Genomic DNA, 18124 nt, shown 5'->3' with positions numbered 1-18124 from the left:
CCGCCGGTGCTGTGCCATCAGCATCCCCACCTCCAAATTGCCACCGAAACTGTGGGACTGGCAGACCTCCCACAGGCATGCCACTGAAAGCCGCCTGCCTGCCACCCTCACAGCGACTGTCAAGTCGCTCCCCGCGGCTTGCTGCCCCAGGCACACGCTTGCTCCGCTGGTGCTTGGAGCCGCCCCTGGCCCTGAGCCAGGCCCCAGGCCCTTGGCACGGTGTCAGGTCTGCCGGGCCAAGCTCAGCAGGAAGCATCTGAATCTGGGCTGTGAAGTTGGGGGGTGGAGGTGGGGATGCGGGTGGGGATTCCACCTGCCCCGGCCCCGTGTGCCTGCTGGGTGACCACCGCCACGGCCCCAGAAAACTGGACATTCCCATGGCGTGACCCTAGCCCCACCGGCATGACCTCTGGCAGTGTGACCCCAGCACTGTGTGTGCAAGGTCATACCTGCGGGGGTGGGGCAGGGCATTCTCCAAAGTGACGCCCTCCGCTCATGACAGTGGGCAGACCACATCAGGTTTTGTCTCAGTCCTGGGCAGGGGACAAACCGCAGACAGTGTGGGCTGTCTGGCTACACCCTGCCACCCCTGAGCCTGGGCCTGGGTTCTCCTGCCCCACCCAGGGCATCACTCCAGGTGGGGAGGGTGTGGCCTGTGGGCAGGGTGCGGCCTGTAGGCTGAGGAACCCCCTGGGGAATAGAACCAGCAGTTAACCGCTTGCTGCACTTTCTGAGGATGGGGTTTTTGGGAGGTGGGAGGTGACTCTTTGTGGATTGGGGGACTATAGTGGGCGTGGCCTCAGGGGATGGGGCCTAGCCGGGATGGTACCAGTGGGGGGCGGGGCCTGTCAGGGACATTACAGATGTGGTGTCGGAAGGCAGGGTGTGTTGGGGACAGTACTGGTGTGGTCTCAGGGGCGGGGCCAGTGTAGTCTTGGAGGCGGGGCCTGTTGTGGACAGTTCAGGCATGGTTTCAAGGGCAGTCATGTCTGGGACAGTACAGGTATGGTCTGGGGGGTAGGGCCTTTGAGGACAGTACCGGAGTGGTCTTGGGGGGCGAGCCTTGTCAGACCTACAGGAGGGGCCTTAGGGGCGGAGTCTTGGGCAGTACAGATGTGTTCTTGGGGCGGGGCCTACCAGGGGCAGTACCAGCATGGTCTCAGGGGGCGGGGCCTGTCAGTGACAGTACCAGGGTGGTCTAGGGGGCAGAGCCTGTAGGGGACAGTACTGGTGTGGTCTAGGGGCTTAGACCTATCGGGGACAGTGCAGGCATGGTATTGGGGGCGGGGCCTGTCGGGGACAGTACGAGTGTGAGGTGCCCTCATGTGGCAAGGCTGGGGTTAGAGCGTTGAGGCCAAGCTTAAACAGGGGCCCACATTGGCCCCATCTCTCCACCCCCATTGCGATGAGCTCTGTGGTGTGCGGGCGCCTGACCCTGGGCACATGGGAGGGGAGCTCCCCCTGCTGGGGGGGCAGCGTGGGGTCTCCCGCTGCTCTCCCGGCCCCCACTGACCAGCCCTGTTTCCTCTCCCCACTCCCAGTCTACCTGGGAGCAGCTGTGGGAGCTGTCAGGTTCCTGTCAGGGAGGGTGACTTGCTGCCTGAGTGGGTGATCTCATCCCGGGCCCCTCCCCCCAGCACCCTTCCCCCAAGGGCTGATGTTGGTGAGGCTCCTGCCCTCTCCCCGGCCCTCTTCTCTTCTCTTCTCTTCTCTTCTCTTCTCTTCTCTTCTCTTCTCTTCTCTTCTCTTCTCTTCTCTTCTCCTGCCTCCTTCGGCTCTTCCCCCCCCATCCCTGCGGTGAGGCAGAATGAGAGGCAGGCAGTAGAGGGATCTCGCAGATGGGTGGGCGGACAGATGGACAGGCAGGTGCATGGGTGGATGGACAGACTAGCAGGTGGGCAGATGGATGGGCCATGACAAAGTGGGAATATTTTGATGAGGCCGGATTGTGCCTCAGTTTCTCCTATATGTGGCATCGTTGCCTCGGGGGTGGCAGAAGGCTGATGGCTCTCAGGGCAGGTGAAGAGACATAGCATGGGTGTCGCCTGGCTGTCTGGGTCTTGGTCCCCATATCAGTGGAGCCTCTGACCAGACAATGGCAGATCCGATTGCCTGCACATTGATGCCTGGCAAGCAGGGACTCCGCCTCTCCGCAGGGGATCAAGGAGCATCGTGGGGAACAAAGCACTGGGGGTGGGGGAAGCTAAGTGCTGGCTGCCAGAGGGAGTTGGGCTTCTTCACCCCCAGCATCTCCTTTGGCTCCCTGTGGGGGAGGAGTAATGCTCTCAGTGGGAGGTCCCCCAGTGCTCTCAGTGGAGCCTCTGGGTGCTGAGTGCTTTTGGAAGTCTGGCCCAAAGAGACTTGCCAGAAGTCCCAGAGCAGGTGGCGAGGTTGGGGCATGATCAGCTGAGTCCCCACCCCCCACGAATTCACCAGAAGCCCACTCTGCCCTTGGGATACCACACCACAACCCCTGCCCCCCACTCCCCTGCCGTGGTGGGGCAGTGGGGAGGGCACATGTGTGTGCTGGGCACTGTGGGAAGGGAGGTGTGTGTGTGTGCAGGGGGATGGGGGAAGGGAGGGTTGTGTGCAGGGAATGGGGAGGGGTGTTCACAGGGGATTGGGGAGGGAAGAGATGTGTGTGTGCAGGGAAAGGGAAGGGGTGTGCACAGGGGAAGAGGATGGGGAAGGGTTGTATGCAGGGGGCTGGGGAGGGGGTGTGCAGGCGATTGATGGAAGGGAGGGGCGTGTGCAGGGGAGAGAGGTGTGTGTGTGTGTGTGTGTGTTCAGTGGGTGGGGGTGGGGAGGGGTATGTACAGGGTATGGGAAGGGGAGGGGTGTGCACAGTGAAAAAGGTGGAGGAGGGGTGTGTGCAGGGGGTTGGGGGCAGGGTGTGTGTGCAAGGGAGAGGGGTGTGTGTGTGTGTGTGTGTGTTCAGTGGATGGGGGAGGGGTGTGTACAGGAGATGGGAAGGGGAGGGGTGTGCACAGGGGAATGGGAGTGGGGGAGGGGTGTGTGCAGGGGGTTGGGGAGGGGAGGGGTGTGTGTGCAAGGGAGAGGGATGGGGAGGGTTTGTTCAGTGGACGGGGGAGGGGTGTGCACAGGGGAATGGAAGTGGGGAAGGGGTGTGTGCAGGGGGTTGGGGAGGGGAGGAGTGTGCGCAGGGGAAGGGGCGGGGTGGGGGTGTTCAGTGGATGGGGGAAAGGAGGGGTGCGTTTGCAGGGGATGGGGAGGGGAGGTGGTGTGAGGGGACAGGAGCGCTTTGCGTGCAGGTTTGGAACACTGGGTGTGGGGGTGCTGGCTGGCGGGGGCGGGGCACTGGAGCTGGCTGGTATGTGTAGCAACAAGCCCCCAGCTCAGTCCCCTGCCCTTATTCTGGCACCTCCTGCTGGCCCAAAGGCCCAGGTCAGTGCAGCGTGCCTGGCTCCTTCACCCTGCCCAGCATCTCTGCGGGAGCTGGAAGGACCTGGGAGGAGAGGCTGGGCCAGGCTCCATGGCCCTGCTGAGCCTGCCAGTGCGGGGCCAGTTGGTGCCACTGGGCTTAGCCTGCCCCGCTGACACATCGCTCAGGGGTCCTGCCTTCTCTGTGAGTTCACCCTGCCTGTTGCCAGCCCAGCCAGCTGCCCTCAGCCCTGCCCCACACCCCATACAACAGCCCTGGCCCTATGGGCACAGGCTCCATCACCCTGGCTGGAAGACAGGGGTCTGGGGGGGGGCTGTGTCTCCCCCTTGCTGCCCCTGCTCAGCCTGGCACTCGGCCCCCGCCCCTAGCCTGTCCTCACCCCCTACGCAGGGCTGGGAGGCGCTTTGCATTCCAGAGCGTCTGAGCCTGGCCTGGCCGGATGCCAGTGTGTGGGGGGGTGCCTGAGCGCGGGGTAGGGACAGGCCTGCTCGAGCCAGGCAGAGACAGGGAACAGGTGCCACACGGGCATGGCTGGCAGGGGCTCTGGCCCGGGTGGGGGATAAGGAGGCTGGGGAGGTGGGAGAGGATGTGCAGGGGGGAGCAAGGGCTGGCCCCAGCTCTGCGGAAGTCTCTGCTTCCTGCTTGCCAGCCCCTGGCTCGCTGGAGAGGAAAAAGCCCCCCATTCATGCGCCAGGCACTGGGCTGCAGCTGCAGACACAGGCAGGGTGGGGGGCTGGCGCGGAGCCCGCCAGAGGGTCAGGAGCAGAACGAGAACAAATCCGGCCTACCGCCAAGGGCACTGCAGGGAGTGCCCCCCAGTGCCATGCTGGCAGGGCTTGGCACAGAGCCCAGGCCAGCAACACCCACCCACCAGGGGGGCAGTGCATACTGAGACGGAGCCTGGCTTGAGGGAACAGCACAGGGCCTGTGTGTGGCTGGGGGGGAGGAGGGGGAATGCTTGAACCTGTAGAAAGCGGGGGATGCCCTAGGATATTTCTGCCCTTGGGGTCCCTGGGGGTGCAGGATGGAACCCCCTGGGGTGTCAGTGCTGGGGGATGGAACCCCCTGGGGTGTCAGTGCCAGAGTGGGGGATGGAGCCCTCCCAGATGTCAGTGCTGGAGGCCCGAAGCTGGCTGTGCTCTGGTTTGGAGGGGCCTGGTGGTGGTCGTGGGGGCAGTCCCAGGATGTCTGTCTCCTGCAATGGGAGTGCTCTGATGCTGGCACTGGCCCATCCCTCCAGCCCTGCGTTGGCGGGGAGCGGGGACTGCAGAGGTTAAGCCTGGTGTGGGAATGTCTTGGACCCGAGACTAGGGCCCCTGTGGTCCTGGGGGCCCCACAGGGGGGAGTGACCAGGCCATGTGGGCCTGTGCCAGGCTATGCTGAGTGCAGGGATGTGCTGGGAGCTGGGAACATCGCGCCTGCCCCTCCTCCCTGCTGCCTCTCTGCTGTGCCCAGCAAGGGTCTCTGCCCTGCGCTCCTCCACCCTCCGCCCAGCCCGAGCACTGATATCCCAGCCTGACCCCAGGCTGGCTCTGTGGCCCCCTCCTCATGCCTGGCTCAGGGCCTGGCAGTCCGGGCCTGGTTTGGGTTGCAGTGAGGAGGTTGTGGTAGGGGGCTCCCAAGGGAGGGTGCTAGTGAGCCCTAGGCTCTAGGACGACCTGGCTGAGATCACAGCTGAGACGAGCACCTTGTTCTCAGCCAGCTGCAAAACAGACCCTTCTCCAAAGCCAATGTGGGCACCTTGCTCTGCACAGGGGGAGGCAGGAGGGGGGGCAGGGCTGGGAGGGAAGGTGCCAGGGCTGAGACAGCAGGGGCTGTGGGTTGGGATTGAGGAGCACCAGCAGAGCTGGGGTGGGGGCAGGTGTAGCAGGCCTGGTTTGTACACAGCCCCCTGCATTGTCCAGTCCCGGCTGGAAGGGGCTGAGTGCGTCTGCTGGGGGTGTGTGTGATGTGGGTCTGGATGGTTGTGGAGGGGTGCAGCAGGGCTGGCCCAGTGGTTGCAGCAGGGATGAACTGAGGCAGCTGGAGAGGCAGTAGGTGCTGCAGAGCCGGGAGAGCTGGCTGCGGGCACCGTTGGGCTGGGGCAGGGCCGGGTGCGGGCACCATGGGGCTGGGGGGATGGGTGTGGGGCTAGGGGGCCTGTGGCACATTCCTTGCTGTCTTGCTGCAGGCAGTGCAGGGTGTGGGGCTGCTCACTCCCAGAAGGGGGTCTGCAGGGCCGAGTGCATCCCACACAGAGGGAGGTGAAGGAGGTGGGGGCTGAGCATCTCGCTCTCGGATCTGCTGGCGTTGGCAGAAGCCGGAGCAGTGCAGGACGAGAAGCCCCTAGACTGGGTGGTGGGCGCCTGTCCGTGATGCCCCTGCTCTCACAGGTGGTGGGTGGCAGATGGGTGATGCTCTTCCCCCACCAAGGAAAGGTACCTGGGCCCCTGCCTGAGGTGCTCAGCAGAGCCCCTTCCTGCACAGCCCCCGCCTGGGCAGGGCCAGCCGCAGAGCTGCCTGAGGTCTCACTGCAGCACAGGCACCTCTGGGATCAGGCTGTGTGGGGTGCTGGGGGCTCTCCGAGCACTGCCACCTCCTCATCACTGTCCTCTTGGCCAGGTGGGGAAACTGAGTCACAGGGCGAGGTGGAACGTGCAGGGGCGTGCCAGGGCATGATGCCATGGCAGGAAGCAGGCAGGAAATGAGCCAGGCCTGGCGTCCACGGAGGAGCCCGGGATGGCAGTGCAGGGCCCGCCTGGCCGGGCTCACAAGGAACCAGCTAGCAGACGGCTGGCAGCCCGCCAGGTCCCCTCCCCTGCCCCAGGGAGAGGCCCTGGGCAGGGCAGGGCAGTCCAAGGAGGGAGGCCGTGAATGCAGCTGGAGCCTTCCCAGGCTCTGAACTGCCGAAGATAAATATTTACTTCCTTCCTCCCCCTTCCCTGTGCCCGGTGCAGCCAGACAGGGGGCCTCAGGCCAGCTGGACGGGGGTGGGTTGGGTGCCCCTCCCTGCCCAACCCAGCAGGGCTGCTCCCAGCCAGGAGCAGGGAGGGCCCAGCAGCCCTTTGGGGGCTGTCGAGGATTGGGGGCGGGGAAGGGGCACAGTCTGCTGGCTGGGCTCTGGGCTGATCCAAAGCTGCCAAGTAGGAAGGGGCGGAGGGCCCTCGGGCACTGGCTGCCGGACCCCAGCCAGGCCCTGGGGCACCGAGGCTCGGCGCAAACCTCATGGTGCCCAGCAGGGCCAGCCTGGCCTGAGCTGAGTGGCTCTGGGCTGGCAGGCAAGGGGCAGAGTGAGACTGGCTGTGAAGTGGGCACCTCTCATGTATGGGAGCCTAATGCTGGGGACAGTGCCCCCCTGGTCTGGGTCTGCCCATCCCCCTTCCCTAACCACCCCCAACCCTTCAACCTAGCAGTGCATCTGGCTCCGTGCTGCCCCCTGCACACCCCTCAGCCCCATTCTGCCCCCCACTCCCCACTCCTGTGCTGTTCCCCCACACTCCGCAGCCCCATACTGCCCCCCCACTACCTACTCCTGTGCAGCTCCCCCGGCTCCCTGGCCCCAGGCTGGCTCCCACACTGCCTGGCCCCCTGCTTCCCCCCACCCCTGTTCTCTCCCCCCCCACACTCTCTGTCCCCCTGGTGCCCCCCAAACCTGCCAAGCTGAATCCCCATCTGGCTCCAGCAGCTTCGGGCTGCTGGTGATGGGGAGGCGCCTGCAGCCCCCTGCTCTGGGCTCCCCACATGGCTGGCACAGACCTGGTTCAAACTCCCTGGCCTTCCCTGCCCAAAGCCCTAGGCTGAGGGAGTTTGTCCCCCCAGAGCAGGCTGAGCTCCAGGTTTGCAAGCTCCATGATGTGTCGTAATCTCCCCGTGGAGGGCAGGAGCAGCAAGGCCCAGGGCAGGCTCCGTCCCCAGCTGTCAGAGCTTTGCCTGCCCCAGCATGACCCCGCTGAGGATCTCAAAGCACCTGAAAACCCCAGGGGGCTGTGGGTTGGGAGTGAGGGGCACCAGCAGAGCGGGGTTGGATGCTTGCCCAGAGCCCCTCCACACTGGGCCTGGCTTTGCCCTGGCGTCTGTGAGCACCGCATAGGCCTGAGTAAGCGTGTAAAGCAGAGGGGCCAGCATGTGACTGGGCTGGTGTCTGCTGGGCCCCACCTTGGCCTGGGCCCCACCCTGCAGAGCCCTGCGGCTCCTGGCGCTGCCCCCTGAGTTGTGGCTGCTGCAGGCAGAGGGGAAACAGCTGCTTGTAATTCCAGACGGGTCACTGTGCTGGGGGGGCTGCAGCCCGGCTCTGGACCAGCTCAGCCAGTTCTGCTGGCTGCCTCTGGCCCCATCTGCCCCTCCCCGCCTGGCAGGCTGGGCGAGGCAGGCGGTCACTGAACCCAGCCCCTGCCTGATGGCTCCTCACTGATCCTAGGACCTGCCCCCCAGCTGGCTCTGTGGGAGCCGGCATGGAGCTCCATGGAAAATGTGGGGCTGAGTTCTGAGCCAGGCCAGGGGAGGAGCAGGAGCTGGGACTTTCCAGCGCAGCCAGGGTAGTGAGAGGCTGCCAGGATCTGCCCTCGGGGGTGCTTCTGGGGGTGACACTGGGCGCTGTGCAGGGGACGGAGCTGGATGGGATGGGTGGCAGGGGCAGTATCGTGGCACCTACTGCATCTGCCTTTCAGCTCTGGAGGTCTGGCAAAAATGGGGTTCAGGGGGCCCCAGGATTCAGCTAGCAGGGGGCTACAGATCAAGAGTGAGAGGCACCAGCAGAGCTGGGTGTGTGTGTGTGGGGGGGGAGCCCTGCCCACAGTGTCCTTCTTTTGTACACAAATCTGTTCCTTCTCCAGGATCTGTCCTTGCATTTCCCAGCCCCCTGTTAAGAGCAGACCTGATGGCAGGTTGGAGGGGGATCCTGGTGGCAGGATTTGTGGCTCTTGGCAGCAGGTTGGGGCATGCATGCTGGAACAATTTGTACAGTGGGGGTGCTGAGAGCCATTGAACCAAACTGTAAACCCTGTGTATGATGGAAACCACTTTAAGCAGTGGTGGGCTCCTGATGGCAGGTTGGGGGGGGGGGGGGGCTCCTGGCAGCAGGTGGGGGAGGCACCTGGTGGCAGGTTTTGGAGCTCCTGACCCCGATCCTGTGGCTGCTGGGACCGGCTGCGTGCAGGGTGGGGGTGCGTGAATGGCCATGTGTGGGTCCTAGAGGGTGGCACAACCCAGTTCACCTCCCTGTCTCTCTGCTCCCCTGCAGGTTACCTGGGCACCCTGCCTCTGCCCCCAGGCTGCAGGGGGAGCAGGCCCCAGAGGACGCCATCTGCTCCCTGCCGGAGGACGCTGCTGGTGGCCACACCGGGCACCATGCACTCCCTGGACGAGCCCCTCGACCTCAAGATCAGCATCTCCAAGCTGCGGGCGGCGCGGGAGAAGCGGACGCTGGGCAGCACCAAGCACCGGGCCTTGCACCGTGAGCTCAGAAGCCAGGATGATGGTGCCACGGCGATGGGCCCCGGCTCGCCTGGCTCCCCGCTGGCCGGTGAGAGGGGAAGGGGCCTCTAGGGCCCCACCCGGGGGGACCGCCTTCCTGCACCCTCTGGTACGGACACCAGGGGGTGCCACCAGGGCCGGCTCCAGCTTTTTTGCAGCCCCAATCAGCGAAGCCAACAAATAAATAAATATATGGGAAAAGCCGCGATCGGCTGCACTTCGGCAGCAGCTCTACCGCGCTGCTTCATTTTTTGGCAGCAATTCGGCAGTGGGTTCTTCCCTCCGAGAGGGACTGAGGGACCTGCCACCAAAGACCTGGACGTGCCGTGCCTTTCCATTGGCCGTCCCAGGCACCTGCTTCCTTTGCTGGTGTCTGGAGCCAGCCCTGGGCGCCACTTGTGTGCAGTCTTCTCAGGGTGGGACCGGTGGTGAGAGAGCCTTGGGGCACACTCTGCCTCCTGCTGGCCACCTGCCCCTGGGGCTGGGCCCACACGACTGGGGTCCCCCAGGTCGTGCTGGGATCCCTTGGGGAAGGCCATGAGCTGTGGAGCTGAGCACAGGGAATGAGGAAGAGGGGGATCACTGCTGCGCCCTGCCCCAGAGGTGGCTGCATTGCAGTGGTGGGGAAAAGTGCTAGGGGTGGGAATCGCTGCTCACCCGCTGGCTTTGTGCCCCCCAGGCCCCCTGCTGCCCTCCAAGTACCACGACAAACGGGACGCTCGCTTCTCCTCGACGCCCCTGCTGGACCTCAGCCTGTCGCCCCCGTCCGGCCCGGACTCCCCCGGTGGCAGCACCTCGCTGTCCCCTGAGCGGCAGGGCAGCGGGGACCTGCCCATGGCCCCCACCCCCCATGTAAGTGATGGGCTACGGCAGGGCAGGGGCTGGGGCAGACAGAGGAGCTGCTGGAAAGGGGGCTGGGGGCTCAGCAGGAAGAACCTTTTCCAGGTGGCTGTTCCTCTGCCCACGGCAGCCCCACATCTAAGGCCCTGGGCCCCGCTGGGCTGGGCTGAGGCGGGCCGCCAGGGAAGGGAGAGGGAGAAGGGTGGGCTGGGGTGGGGGGGGGGGAAGAGGGGTGGGTTGGGGTGGGAGGAAGGGAGTGGGATGGGCTAGGGCAAGGGAGGGCGGGGGAGGAGGGAGGGCTGAAGTGGGGGAGGAGAGGGAGAGGGATGGGCTGGGGTGGTGAGGAAGGGAGTGGGATGGGCTGCGGCAGGGGGGTTGGGGGGAAGAGTGTGCCTGCCTGGGGATGGGCACTGGGCCCACACGGGGTGTGCAGGTTGTGGTGCGGCAGAGCTTGGGGGAGCTGGCCCCAGCTGGGACGGTGGGGTTGGGTGCAAGAGGGAGGCTCATTGCACTGCATAGCTTTGGGATCCAGCTGTGCAACATCCATCCTAATCCCCAGGGTGGGGCACTTCTGCCCCCCCAGTTCCCTGCCCCAGCTGGTGTCTCTGACCCACCCCGAAGCTCCCTGCTCCAGCCGGTGTCTCTGACCCACCCCGAAGCTCCCTGCTCCAGCCGGTGTCTCTGACCCACCACAGGCCCCGTCCCCTCCAGCCGGTGTCTCTGACCCAGCACCTTTGTTCTCCCCCACACAGGATTTCCCATCCCTGCGCTACATCGACGGCCTCCCGAGCTCCTTCCAGTTCTTCTTGCCCCTGGGCTCAGGTGGTGCCCTGCACCTGCCAGCCTCGGCCTTCCTCACCCCCGCCAAGGAGAAGCGCCTCTCCCCAGAGCTGCCCCTGCCGCAGCAGCTGGTGTGTCGCTGGGCCAAGGTGAGGAGGGCAGCCAGGCCCCGGGGGGCTGGGCGGGGGGTTGAGCCCATGGCCTCAGTCCTGTGTAGGGTAAATCCCCTGACATCTGCGTCCTAGAGGGGGGCAGCGAGGGGCGTGCTGAGGGGCGGAGGGGGGCAGCAAGGGGCATGCCGCAGGGCTGAGGGGCAGATGGAGGCAGCAAGGAGCATGCCGCGGGGCTGAGGGGCAGATGGGGGCAGCGAGGGGCATGCCGCAGGGCTGAGGGGCAGATGGGGGCAGCGAGGGGCATGCCGCAGGGCTGAGGGGCAGATGGAGGCAGCAAGGGGCATGCCGTGGGGCTGAGGGGCAGATGGGGGGCAGCGAGGGGCATGCCGTGGGGCTGAGGGGCGGATGGGGGCAGCGAGGGGCATGCCGCAGGGCTGAGGGGCAGATGGAGGCAGCGAGGGGCACGCGGGGCTGAGGGGCAGATGGGGGCAGCGAGGGGCATGCCGCAGGGCTGAGGGGCAGATGGGGGCAGCGAGGGGCATGCCGCAGGGCTGAGGGGCAGATGGAGGCAGCAAGGGGCATGCCGCGGGGCTGAGGGGCAGATGGGGGCAGCGAGGGGCATGCCGCAGGGCTGAGGGGCAGATGGGGGCAGCGAGGGGCATGCCGCGGGGCTGAGGGGCAGATGGAGGCAGCAAGGGGCATGCCGCGGGGCTGAGGGGCAGATGGAGGCAGCAAGGGGCATGCCGTGGGGCTGAGGGGCAGATGGGGGCAGCGAGGGGCATGCCGCGGGGCTCAGGGGCAGATGGAGGCAGCGAGGGGCATGCCGCGGGGCTGAGGGGCGGATGGGGGCAGCAAGGGGCATGCCGTGGGGCTGAGGGGCGGATGGGGGCAGCGAGGGGCATGCCGCGGGGCTGAGGGGGCGGATGGGGGCAGCGAGGGGCATGCCGCAGGGCTGAGGGGCAGATGGGGGCAGCGAGGGGCATGCCACAGGGCTGAGGGGCAGATGGGGGCAGCGAGGGGCATGCCGCAGTGCTGAGGGGCAGATGGAGGCAGCGAGAGGCATGCCGCGGGGCTGAGGGGCAGATGGAGGCAGCAAGGGGCATGCCGAGGGGCTGAGGGGCAGATGGGGGCAGCGAGGGGCATGCCGCGGGGCTGAGGGGGCGGATGGGGGGCAGCGAGGGGCATGCCGCAGGGCTGAGGGGCAGATGGAGGCAGCAAGGGGCATGCCGTGGGGCTGAGGGGCAGATGGGGGCAGCGAGGGGCATGCCGCGGGGCTGAGGGGCGGATGGGGGCAGCAAGGGGCATGCTACAGGGCTGATGGGCAGATGGGGGGCAGCAAGGGGCATGCCGCGGGGCTGAGGGGCAGATGGGGGCAGTCAGGGGGCATGCCGCGGGGCTGAGGGGCAGATGGAGGCAGCAAGGGGCATGCCGTGGGGCTGAGGGCAGATGGGGGTAGCGAGGGGCATGCCGTGGGGCTGAGGGGCAGATAAGGGTAGCGAGGGGCATGCCGCGGGGCTGAGGGGCGGATGGAGGCAGTGAGGGGCATGCCGCAAGGGGTGTGCTTTGGGACAGGAGGATGCGAGGGGGGGTGCTGCGGGGCAGGGGGGATGGGGTTGGGGGCTGCGAGGGGTGTGCCATTGGGTGGGGGGGTGGGGCAGAGGGTGCTGGGAGGGGCTTGCCGTGGGGCTACAAGCATCAGAGGGGGGTGGGGCAGAGGGGGCTGCAAGGGGCATGCCATGGGGCTGCAAGGGGCTGGGGCAGAGGGTGCTGCGAGGGGCATGCCATGGGGTGGAGGGGGCTGGGGCAGAAGGGGCTGCGAGGGGCGTGCCGTGGGACAGGTCTTTGGGACACTGCCCCTCCCTGACCATTGGTGGATCTCTATGGGCCACCTCTCCCAGTCACCCTTCCCAGCCCGGCCACCCGCAGCCTCTGGGGCCAGGCACAGCTGTGGCGGGTCGGGGCTGGGGGAGTGATGGGGCGGGGTGGGTACATCCTGGCCAGTCCTCGGGGGGGCCCAAGCCACTTCCCACTCGATCCCTCCTGCCGTGCATCAAAACACCCACCACGCCCCCAGCCAGTTCCCTGTAGGCGCCCCTCCCCCAGCCGGGTCCCCCATGATCCCCCCCCAACCAGACGCAGTGGGGCTCCCTCTGCTGCCAGTGTCTGACCCAACCCTGCCCTCCCCCCCTCCGCCCCTGCAGTGTAAACCAGCTCTTCGACCTGCTCAAGACCTGGTGGATCACGTCAACGACTCCACGTCAAACCGTAGAAGGACGCTGGGTACTGCTGCCACTGGGAGGGCTGCGCGCGCCATGGCGGGGCTTCAATGCCAGGTGGGGGCTGGAGTGCGAGGTGGAACCGTGAGCTGCAGGGAGGGGGGGGAGATGTGGCTCGGGACCTAAGACCGATGGGAGGGAAGAGGAAAGAGATTCAGGCAGATTGTGGCTTCCCAGGGAACCACGTGTTGTCAGTTACACCAGCAACTGTTAGTGACACGCTGGCTGGTTATGGGGCAAGGATGGGGTGGGGGGATCGGGGCTGTGCAATTAAGGGGCAGGGATGAGGGGATCAAGGCTGGGTGGTTACGGGGCAGGGACGAGGAGATTGGGGCTGGGTGGTTATGGGATGGGACGGGGATCCGTGCTGTGTTGTTATGGGGTGGGAAGATCAGGGCTGGGTGGCTAAAGGGCAGAGATTGGGGGGGTGTGGTCTGGGGCTGTTACGGGGTTATGGGGCATGGATGAGGGGGTCTGGGTGGAGTGGTTATGGGGCAGGACAGGGATTCAGAGGGGGGGCAGGAGCAGATCTGGGCTCTGCCTGATTCTGGGTATGATATTGGACAAGTTCTGTGTCCTGTCTGAGCTGGGAACCATTCCTGGCCCCTCTGGGGCGGCTGTGGCAATTTGTGTGTCCTGTGATGGGGGCGGGGAACAGCTGTTCCATCAGCTCCCTGGATTCCCATGGCAGCTGCAGCCCCACAGCACCCTGCTGGGCCAGCTCACCCCAGCTGGGCCCCCCTCTTGCCGCGGTGCCTTGCCGGGCCGGCTCACCCCAGTCGGGCGCCCCCTCGCCACGGTGCCCTGCCAGGCCGGCTCACCCCAGTCGGGCGCCCCCCTTGCCATGGTGTCCTGCTGGGCCAGCTCACCCCAGCCAGGTCCCCCTCTCGCCACGGTGCCTTGCCGGGCCGGCTCACTCCAGCCGGGCCCCCCTCTTGCCGCGGTGCCTTGCCGGGCCGGCTCACCCCAGTCGGGCGCCCCCCTCGCCACGGTGCCCTGCCAGGCCGGCTCACCCCAGTCGGCGCCCCCCTTGCCATGGTGCCCTGCTGGGCCTGCTCACCCCAGCCAGGCCCCCCTCGCCACGGTGCCTTGCCGGGCCGGCTCACTCCAGCCAGGCCCCCCCTCTTGCCGCGGTGCCTTGCTGGGCCGGCTCACCCCAGCTGGGCCCCCCTCTCGCCGTGGTGCCTTGCCAGCCCGGCTCACCCCAGCCGGGCCCCCCTCTCGCTGCGGTGCCTTGCCGGGCTGGCTCACCCCAGCCAGGCCCCCTCTCGTCGTGGTGCCCTGCCGGGCCTGCTCACCCCAGCTGGGTTCCCTTTTCCCTGGGGCAGGTACAAGATGCTGATCCACATTCGCACCCAACCAATGAGAAGCCTCATCGCTGCCCAACCTGCAACAAGAGCTTCTCCAGGCTGGAAAACCTTAAAATCCACAACCGCTCGCACACAGGTCAGTGTCAGGGACGGGAAGCTTGGGTGTCACCCCTTGCACGCAGGTCAGTGTCAGGGCAGCCCATGGCCCAGCAGCACGGCCCTGTGGCATACTGGGTCAGGCAGCCTATGACCTGGTGGCAGAGGTCCTGTGGCCCACCGGGTCAAGCAGCCCATGGACCATCAGAAGCGCTGTGGCACGCTGGGTCAAGCAGCCCGTGCCAGCCCATGGCCTGGTAGCAGAGGCCTTGTGGCATGCTGGGTCAGGTAGCCAATGGCCCCGGCAGAGGCTCTGTGGCATGCCAGGTCAGTCAGCCCATGGCCTGGTGGCAGAGGCCCTATGGCATGCCGGGTCAGGCAGCCCATGGCCTGGCAGCAGAAGTGCCGTGGCACGCCAGGTCAGGCAGCCCATGGCCTGTGGCAGAGGCCCTGTGGCACGCCGGGTCAGGCAGCCCATGGCTCAGTGGCAGAGGCTATGTGGCATGCCGGGTCAGGCAGCCCATGGCCCAGCTGCAGAAGAGCTGTGGCACGCTGGGTCAGGCAGCCTATGCCAACCCATGGCCTGGCAGTGGAAGTGCCATGGCAGGCCGGGTCAGCAGCCCAGGGCCCAGCGGAGGAGGTCCCATGGCACACCAGGTCAGGCAGCCCATGGCCCGTGGCAGAGGCCCTGTGGCACACTGGGTCAGGCAGCCCATGGCTCAATGGCGGAGGTCCTGTGGCACGCTGGGTCAGCAGCCAATGGCCCGTGCAGAGGCCCGATAGCATGCTGGGTCAGGCAGCCTATGTCCTGGCAGCAGAAGTGCTTGTGGCCGCCAGGTCAGCAGCCCATGGCCTGACGGCAGAGGCCCCATGACCTGCCGGGTCAAGCAGCCTGTGACTGGAGGTGAGGCCCTGTGGCAACCCGGGTTGTGCAGCCCATTGGGCTGGTGGCAGAGGCCCATGGCCTGCTGGGTGGAGAAGCCTGTGGCAACCCATGGCTGTTGTGTCCCCCTGCAGGCGAGAAACCCTACATGTGCCCCTACGAGGGCTGCAGCAAGCGCTACTCCAACTCTAGCGACCGCTTCAAGCACACGCGCACCCACTATGTGGATAAGCCCTACTACTGCAAGATGCCCGGCTGCCACAAGCGCTACACGGACCCCAGCTCACTGCGCAAGCACATCAAGGCCCATGGCCACTTTGTGTCCCATGAGCAGCAGGAGCTGCTCAAACTCCAGCAGCCTCCCAAGACCCCCGTAGCCTCGGCGGAAGTGCCTTACGTCAACGGGGCGCAGCTCATCATCCCCAACCCGGCCGCCCTCTTTGGCGGGCATGCGCTGCCTGGCCTGGGCACCTCTCTGCCCATCCCCCTGGCCCCGGGCCCGCTGGACCTCAGCACCCTGGCCTGTGGCACCATGGGCTCTGCCACGCTGCCAGGGCTGCCCAGCCCGTGCTGTCCCTCAATGGGGCGCCACTCAACTTGGCCAAGAGCCCCTTGCTGGCATCTCCCTTCGGGGCCAGTGGGCTGGGACTGCCAGTGGTGTCCCTGCTTGCTGGCAAGACGGACGTGGAGAAGTGCCAGGTGGGTGACACCAGGGTGGCCAAAGTGGCAAAGCTCAGGGCTCAAGAGCCGCAAAGATTCGTGTGATAGGACTGAGCGGGCCCGGCCAGGCATGCTCCGGAGAGCCTGCCGGCTGCCTGGCACAGTGCTGGACCTGTCCACCGGCGTGAGCTCTATGGGCAGCTCTGAGGCCTTGCCGCCTGGCTGGGTGGTGATCCCCCCGGGCTCCGTCTTGCTGAAGCCGGCTGTGGTGAACTGAATGAACGAAGCCCAGATGCAAGACAAGGCACCACCTTGGCCCGAGTCTTGACGGGTGAATCTGCCAGCAGGGTGGGGGGGACGGACCTCCCGCCCCTTCCCCTGCGACTGCCGCTTGGGTCTCGTTTGGACCCTTCACGAAAGATGAGTTTGACTCTTCTGAGAATAGCAATAATCCATCCCAGCCTCGCGGCTGGCCCACACCACCGGCCCAGCACAGGCTGCTCCAGAGGCCTCTTCGTGGGACCCCCTTGAGACAGCTAACTGCCCCTCCCTGAGTCAGCCGCACCCAGGCATCTCCTGCTGGCTCTCCAGGGTGCCAGTGCTGGCACAGGACACAGTAGGAGTGGGCTCGTGGCTCTGGCAGGCACCAGGGTCAGTTGTGGCAGCAGAGCAGGCGCTGGAGAGGGATGATTGCAGAGGGACCAGAGCCAGGCTGTGGCTCTGGGAGCAATGGAGTGTGGAGCTGGATTGGAGCCCTAGGGCCAGCCTGGTGTGCATCATCCTGTCTCTTTGGGGGCAACCTGCCCCAGGCCTAAGGCAGTGGGAGGCGCTGCTATTTTATTTATCTCACCCAACCCCCTACTCTGACAGGTCCCGGGTTGGGCCCTTGTCCCTGGTGCTGACCAGGCGCCCCCTGCCTGAGGCCTGAGCCACGCAGCCATCTGCATTGGGGTCCCAACACCCAGCCCCATGCCCACACCCCCAGTCAGTACCAGGTGATCAGTCCTTGTGCCCTCTGCTGGCTGTGTGAAGTCCAGTAGCTCCGTGGGTGTGAGTGATCCCAGAGGAAGGGCCCATTGATGCCCCCCAGCCTGCGGTTCCTGGGTGTGGTGGCCCCTGGCCACTGCAGCAGAGCTGCCCCCTTGGCACTAGCCACGCCCTCTGGCCATCACACATGGCCTGGCAGGGAGGACAGTGCCAGCAGAACCCACAAACATAGTCATGCCCCCCCCAAGCCCCATGACGTGGGCAGCCCTGGGCACCTTCCTCTCTGGCTCAGGGTAAGCCCCCCACCCTAGGATTGGCACTGCCATGGCGTTGGGCTGGGGGGGGGCTCCCTCCACTCCAGCTTGAGTTCTCGCACACCGTGGGACGCTGGCTCGTTTCCAGGAGCTCCCACGTGAGGGTCTCTAGCACCTTGCTCACCCCAACACCTGCCACTGGCCCTCTCCCATCACCCACATCCCGTACCTGTGCCAGCCCAGCCTGCAGCACAGCCAGCACCCTTGGAGCCAAGCAGCATTTTCCTGCCATGCGGCGCTGACCTGGGAGCAGCCAGCCCAGCCATGTGGGACCACCAGGAGCGACCGAAGTAGGGGTGTTCCCGTTGTCACCCCACCCGCCAGCTGACGGAGCTCCCACCAGCCAACAGGCCCTGCCCAGTCTGACCCTCTCCCCCCTCCAGAGCAGATCAGCCGGGCCCCGAATGCACCCAGCGCCCCCAGGCCCGTTGCCCAGTGGAGAGGCAGAGGTACTCACCCGCAGCTGGGCTTGCCCGGCAGATGCCGGCGAGACAAGACCACGATGAACTTCTGGACTGCAGCCCCATCGCCCTTCAGCCCTGGGTTGACTGGACTGAGACAGACAGACGGACTTCCCCCCCCCCCCAGTCATGTGGGGAGCCCTGCCCCCGGACCCCCGCCCCGACAATGCATACTGGCTGAGTATGCAGCTCACAGGCTCCCGTGCCCCTTCCCCAACGATGGGGGAGGGCGGGGGCAAGATCGCCTTCAGCTCTGGTAGTACCTTAGCATGTAATGCAAGTGTGTGTGTGGCTGGCGGCGCCACAGGGTGGGAGTCGTCCCCCCCCCCCCGGCCCGCCTTCCTGGCTGTGAACTCTGGCGCTAGTGTCCTGGCCAGCCCAGCTGGGAGGTGGGTGCCAGGGGCAGTACTTCAGTTAACACCCTGAGTGGGCAGATTGCTGCAGCCCCGCCCTGCAGGGAGCCCTTGGGCCCACTGCCCACAACCTGGTGCTGCACCTGCCAAGTCCCCATTCTGGCCAGCTGCCAAAGTGAGCCCCATCCGGCCTGGGA

The 18124-nt window shown here is 66.3% G+C and overlaps 1 protein-coding gene across 2 annotated transcripts in view; it reads left to right on the top strand.

Annotated features, from left to right (window-relative positions):
* Positions 1 to 17719, top strand: part of GLIS2 (GLIS family zinc finger 2) — a 34408-nt gene extending 16689 nt beyond the window's left edge. The window contains exons 2-7 of one of the 2 annotated variants that reach the window (XM_030578952.1): positions 8622 to 8834; positions 9534 to 9706; positions 10447 to 10623; positions 12789 to 12920; positions 14192 to 14309; positions 15287 to 17719. In XM_030578952.1, coding sequence (XP_030434812.1) covers positions 8729 to 8834; positions 9534 to 9706; positions 10447 to 10623; positions 12789 to 12920; positions 14192 to 14309; positions 15287 to 16089 — 1509 coding nt within the window. In that variant the 5' untranslated portion in view covers positions 8622 to 8728 and the 3' untranslated portion in view covers positions 16090 to 17719. Of the gene's footprint in view, positions 1 to 8621; positions 8904 to 9533; positions 9707 to 10446; positions 10624 to 12788; positions 12921 to 14191; positions 14310 to 15286 lie in introns of both variants that reach the window. The other variant, XM_030578951.1, reaches the window with a different exon arrangement.
* Positions 17720 to 18124: the final 405 nt, after the last annotated feature.

Source organism: Gopherus evgoodei, chromosome 10, assembly GCF_007399415.2.
Source record: "Gopherus evgoodei ecotype Sinaloan lineage chromosome 10, rGopEvg1_v1.p, whole genome shotgun sequence".
Classification (NCBI taxonomy): Eukaryota; Metazoa; Chordata; order Testudines; family Testudinidae; genus Gopherus; species Gopherus evgoodei.
The sequence above is the reverse complement of the archived record's forward strand: the minus strand, read 5'-3'. Positions and strand labels throughout refer to the sequence as shown.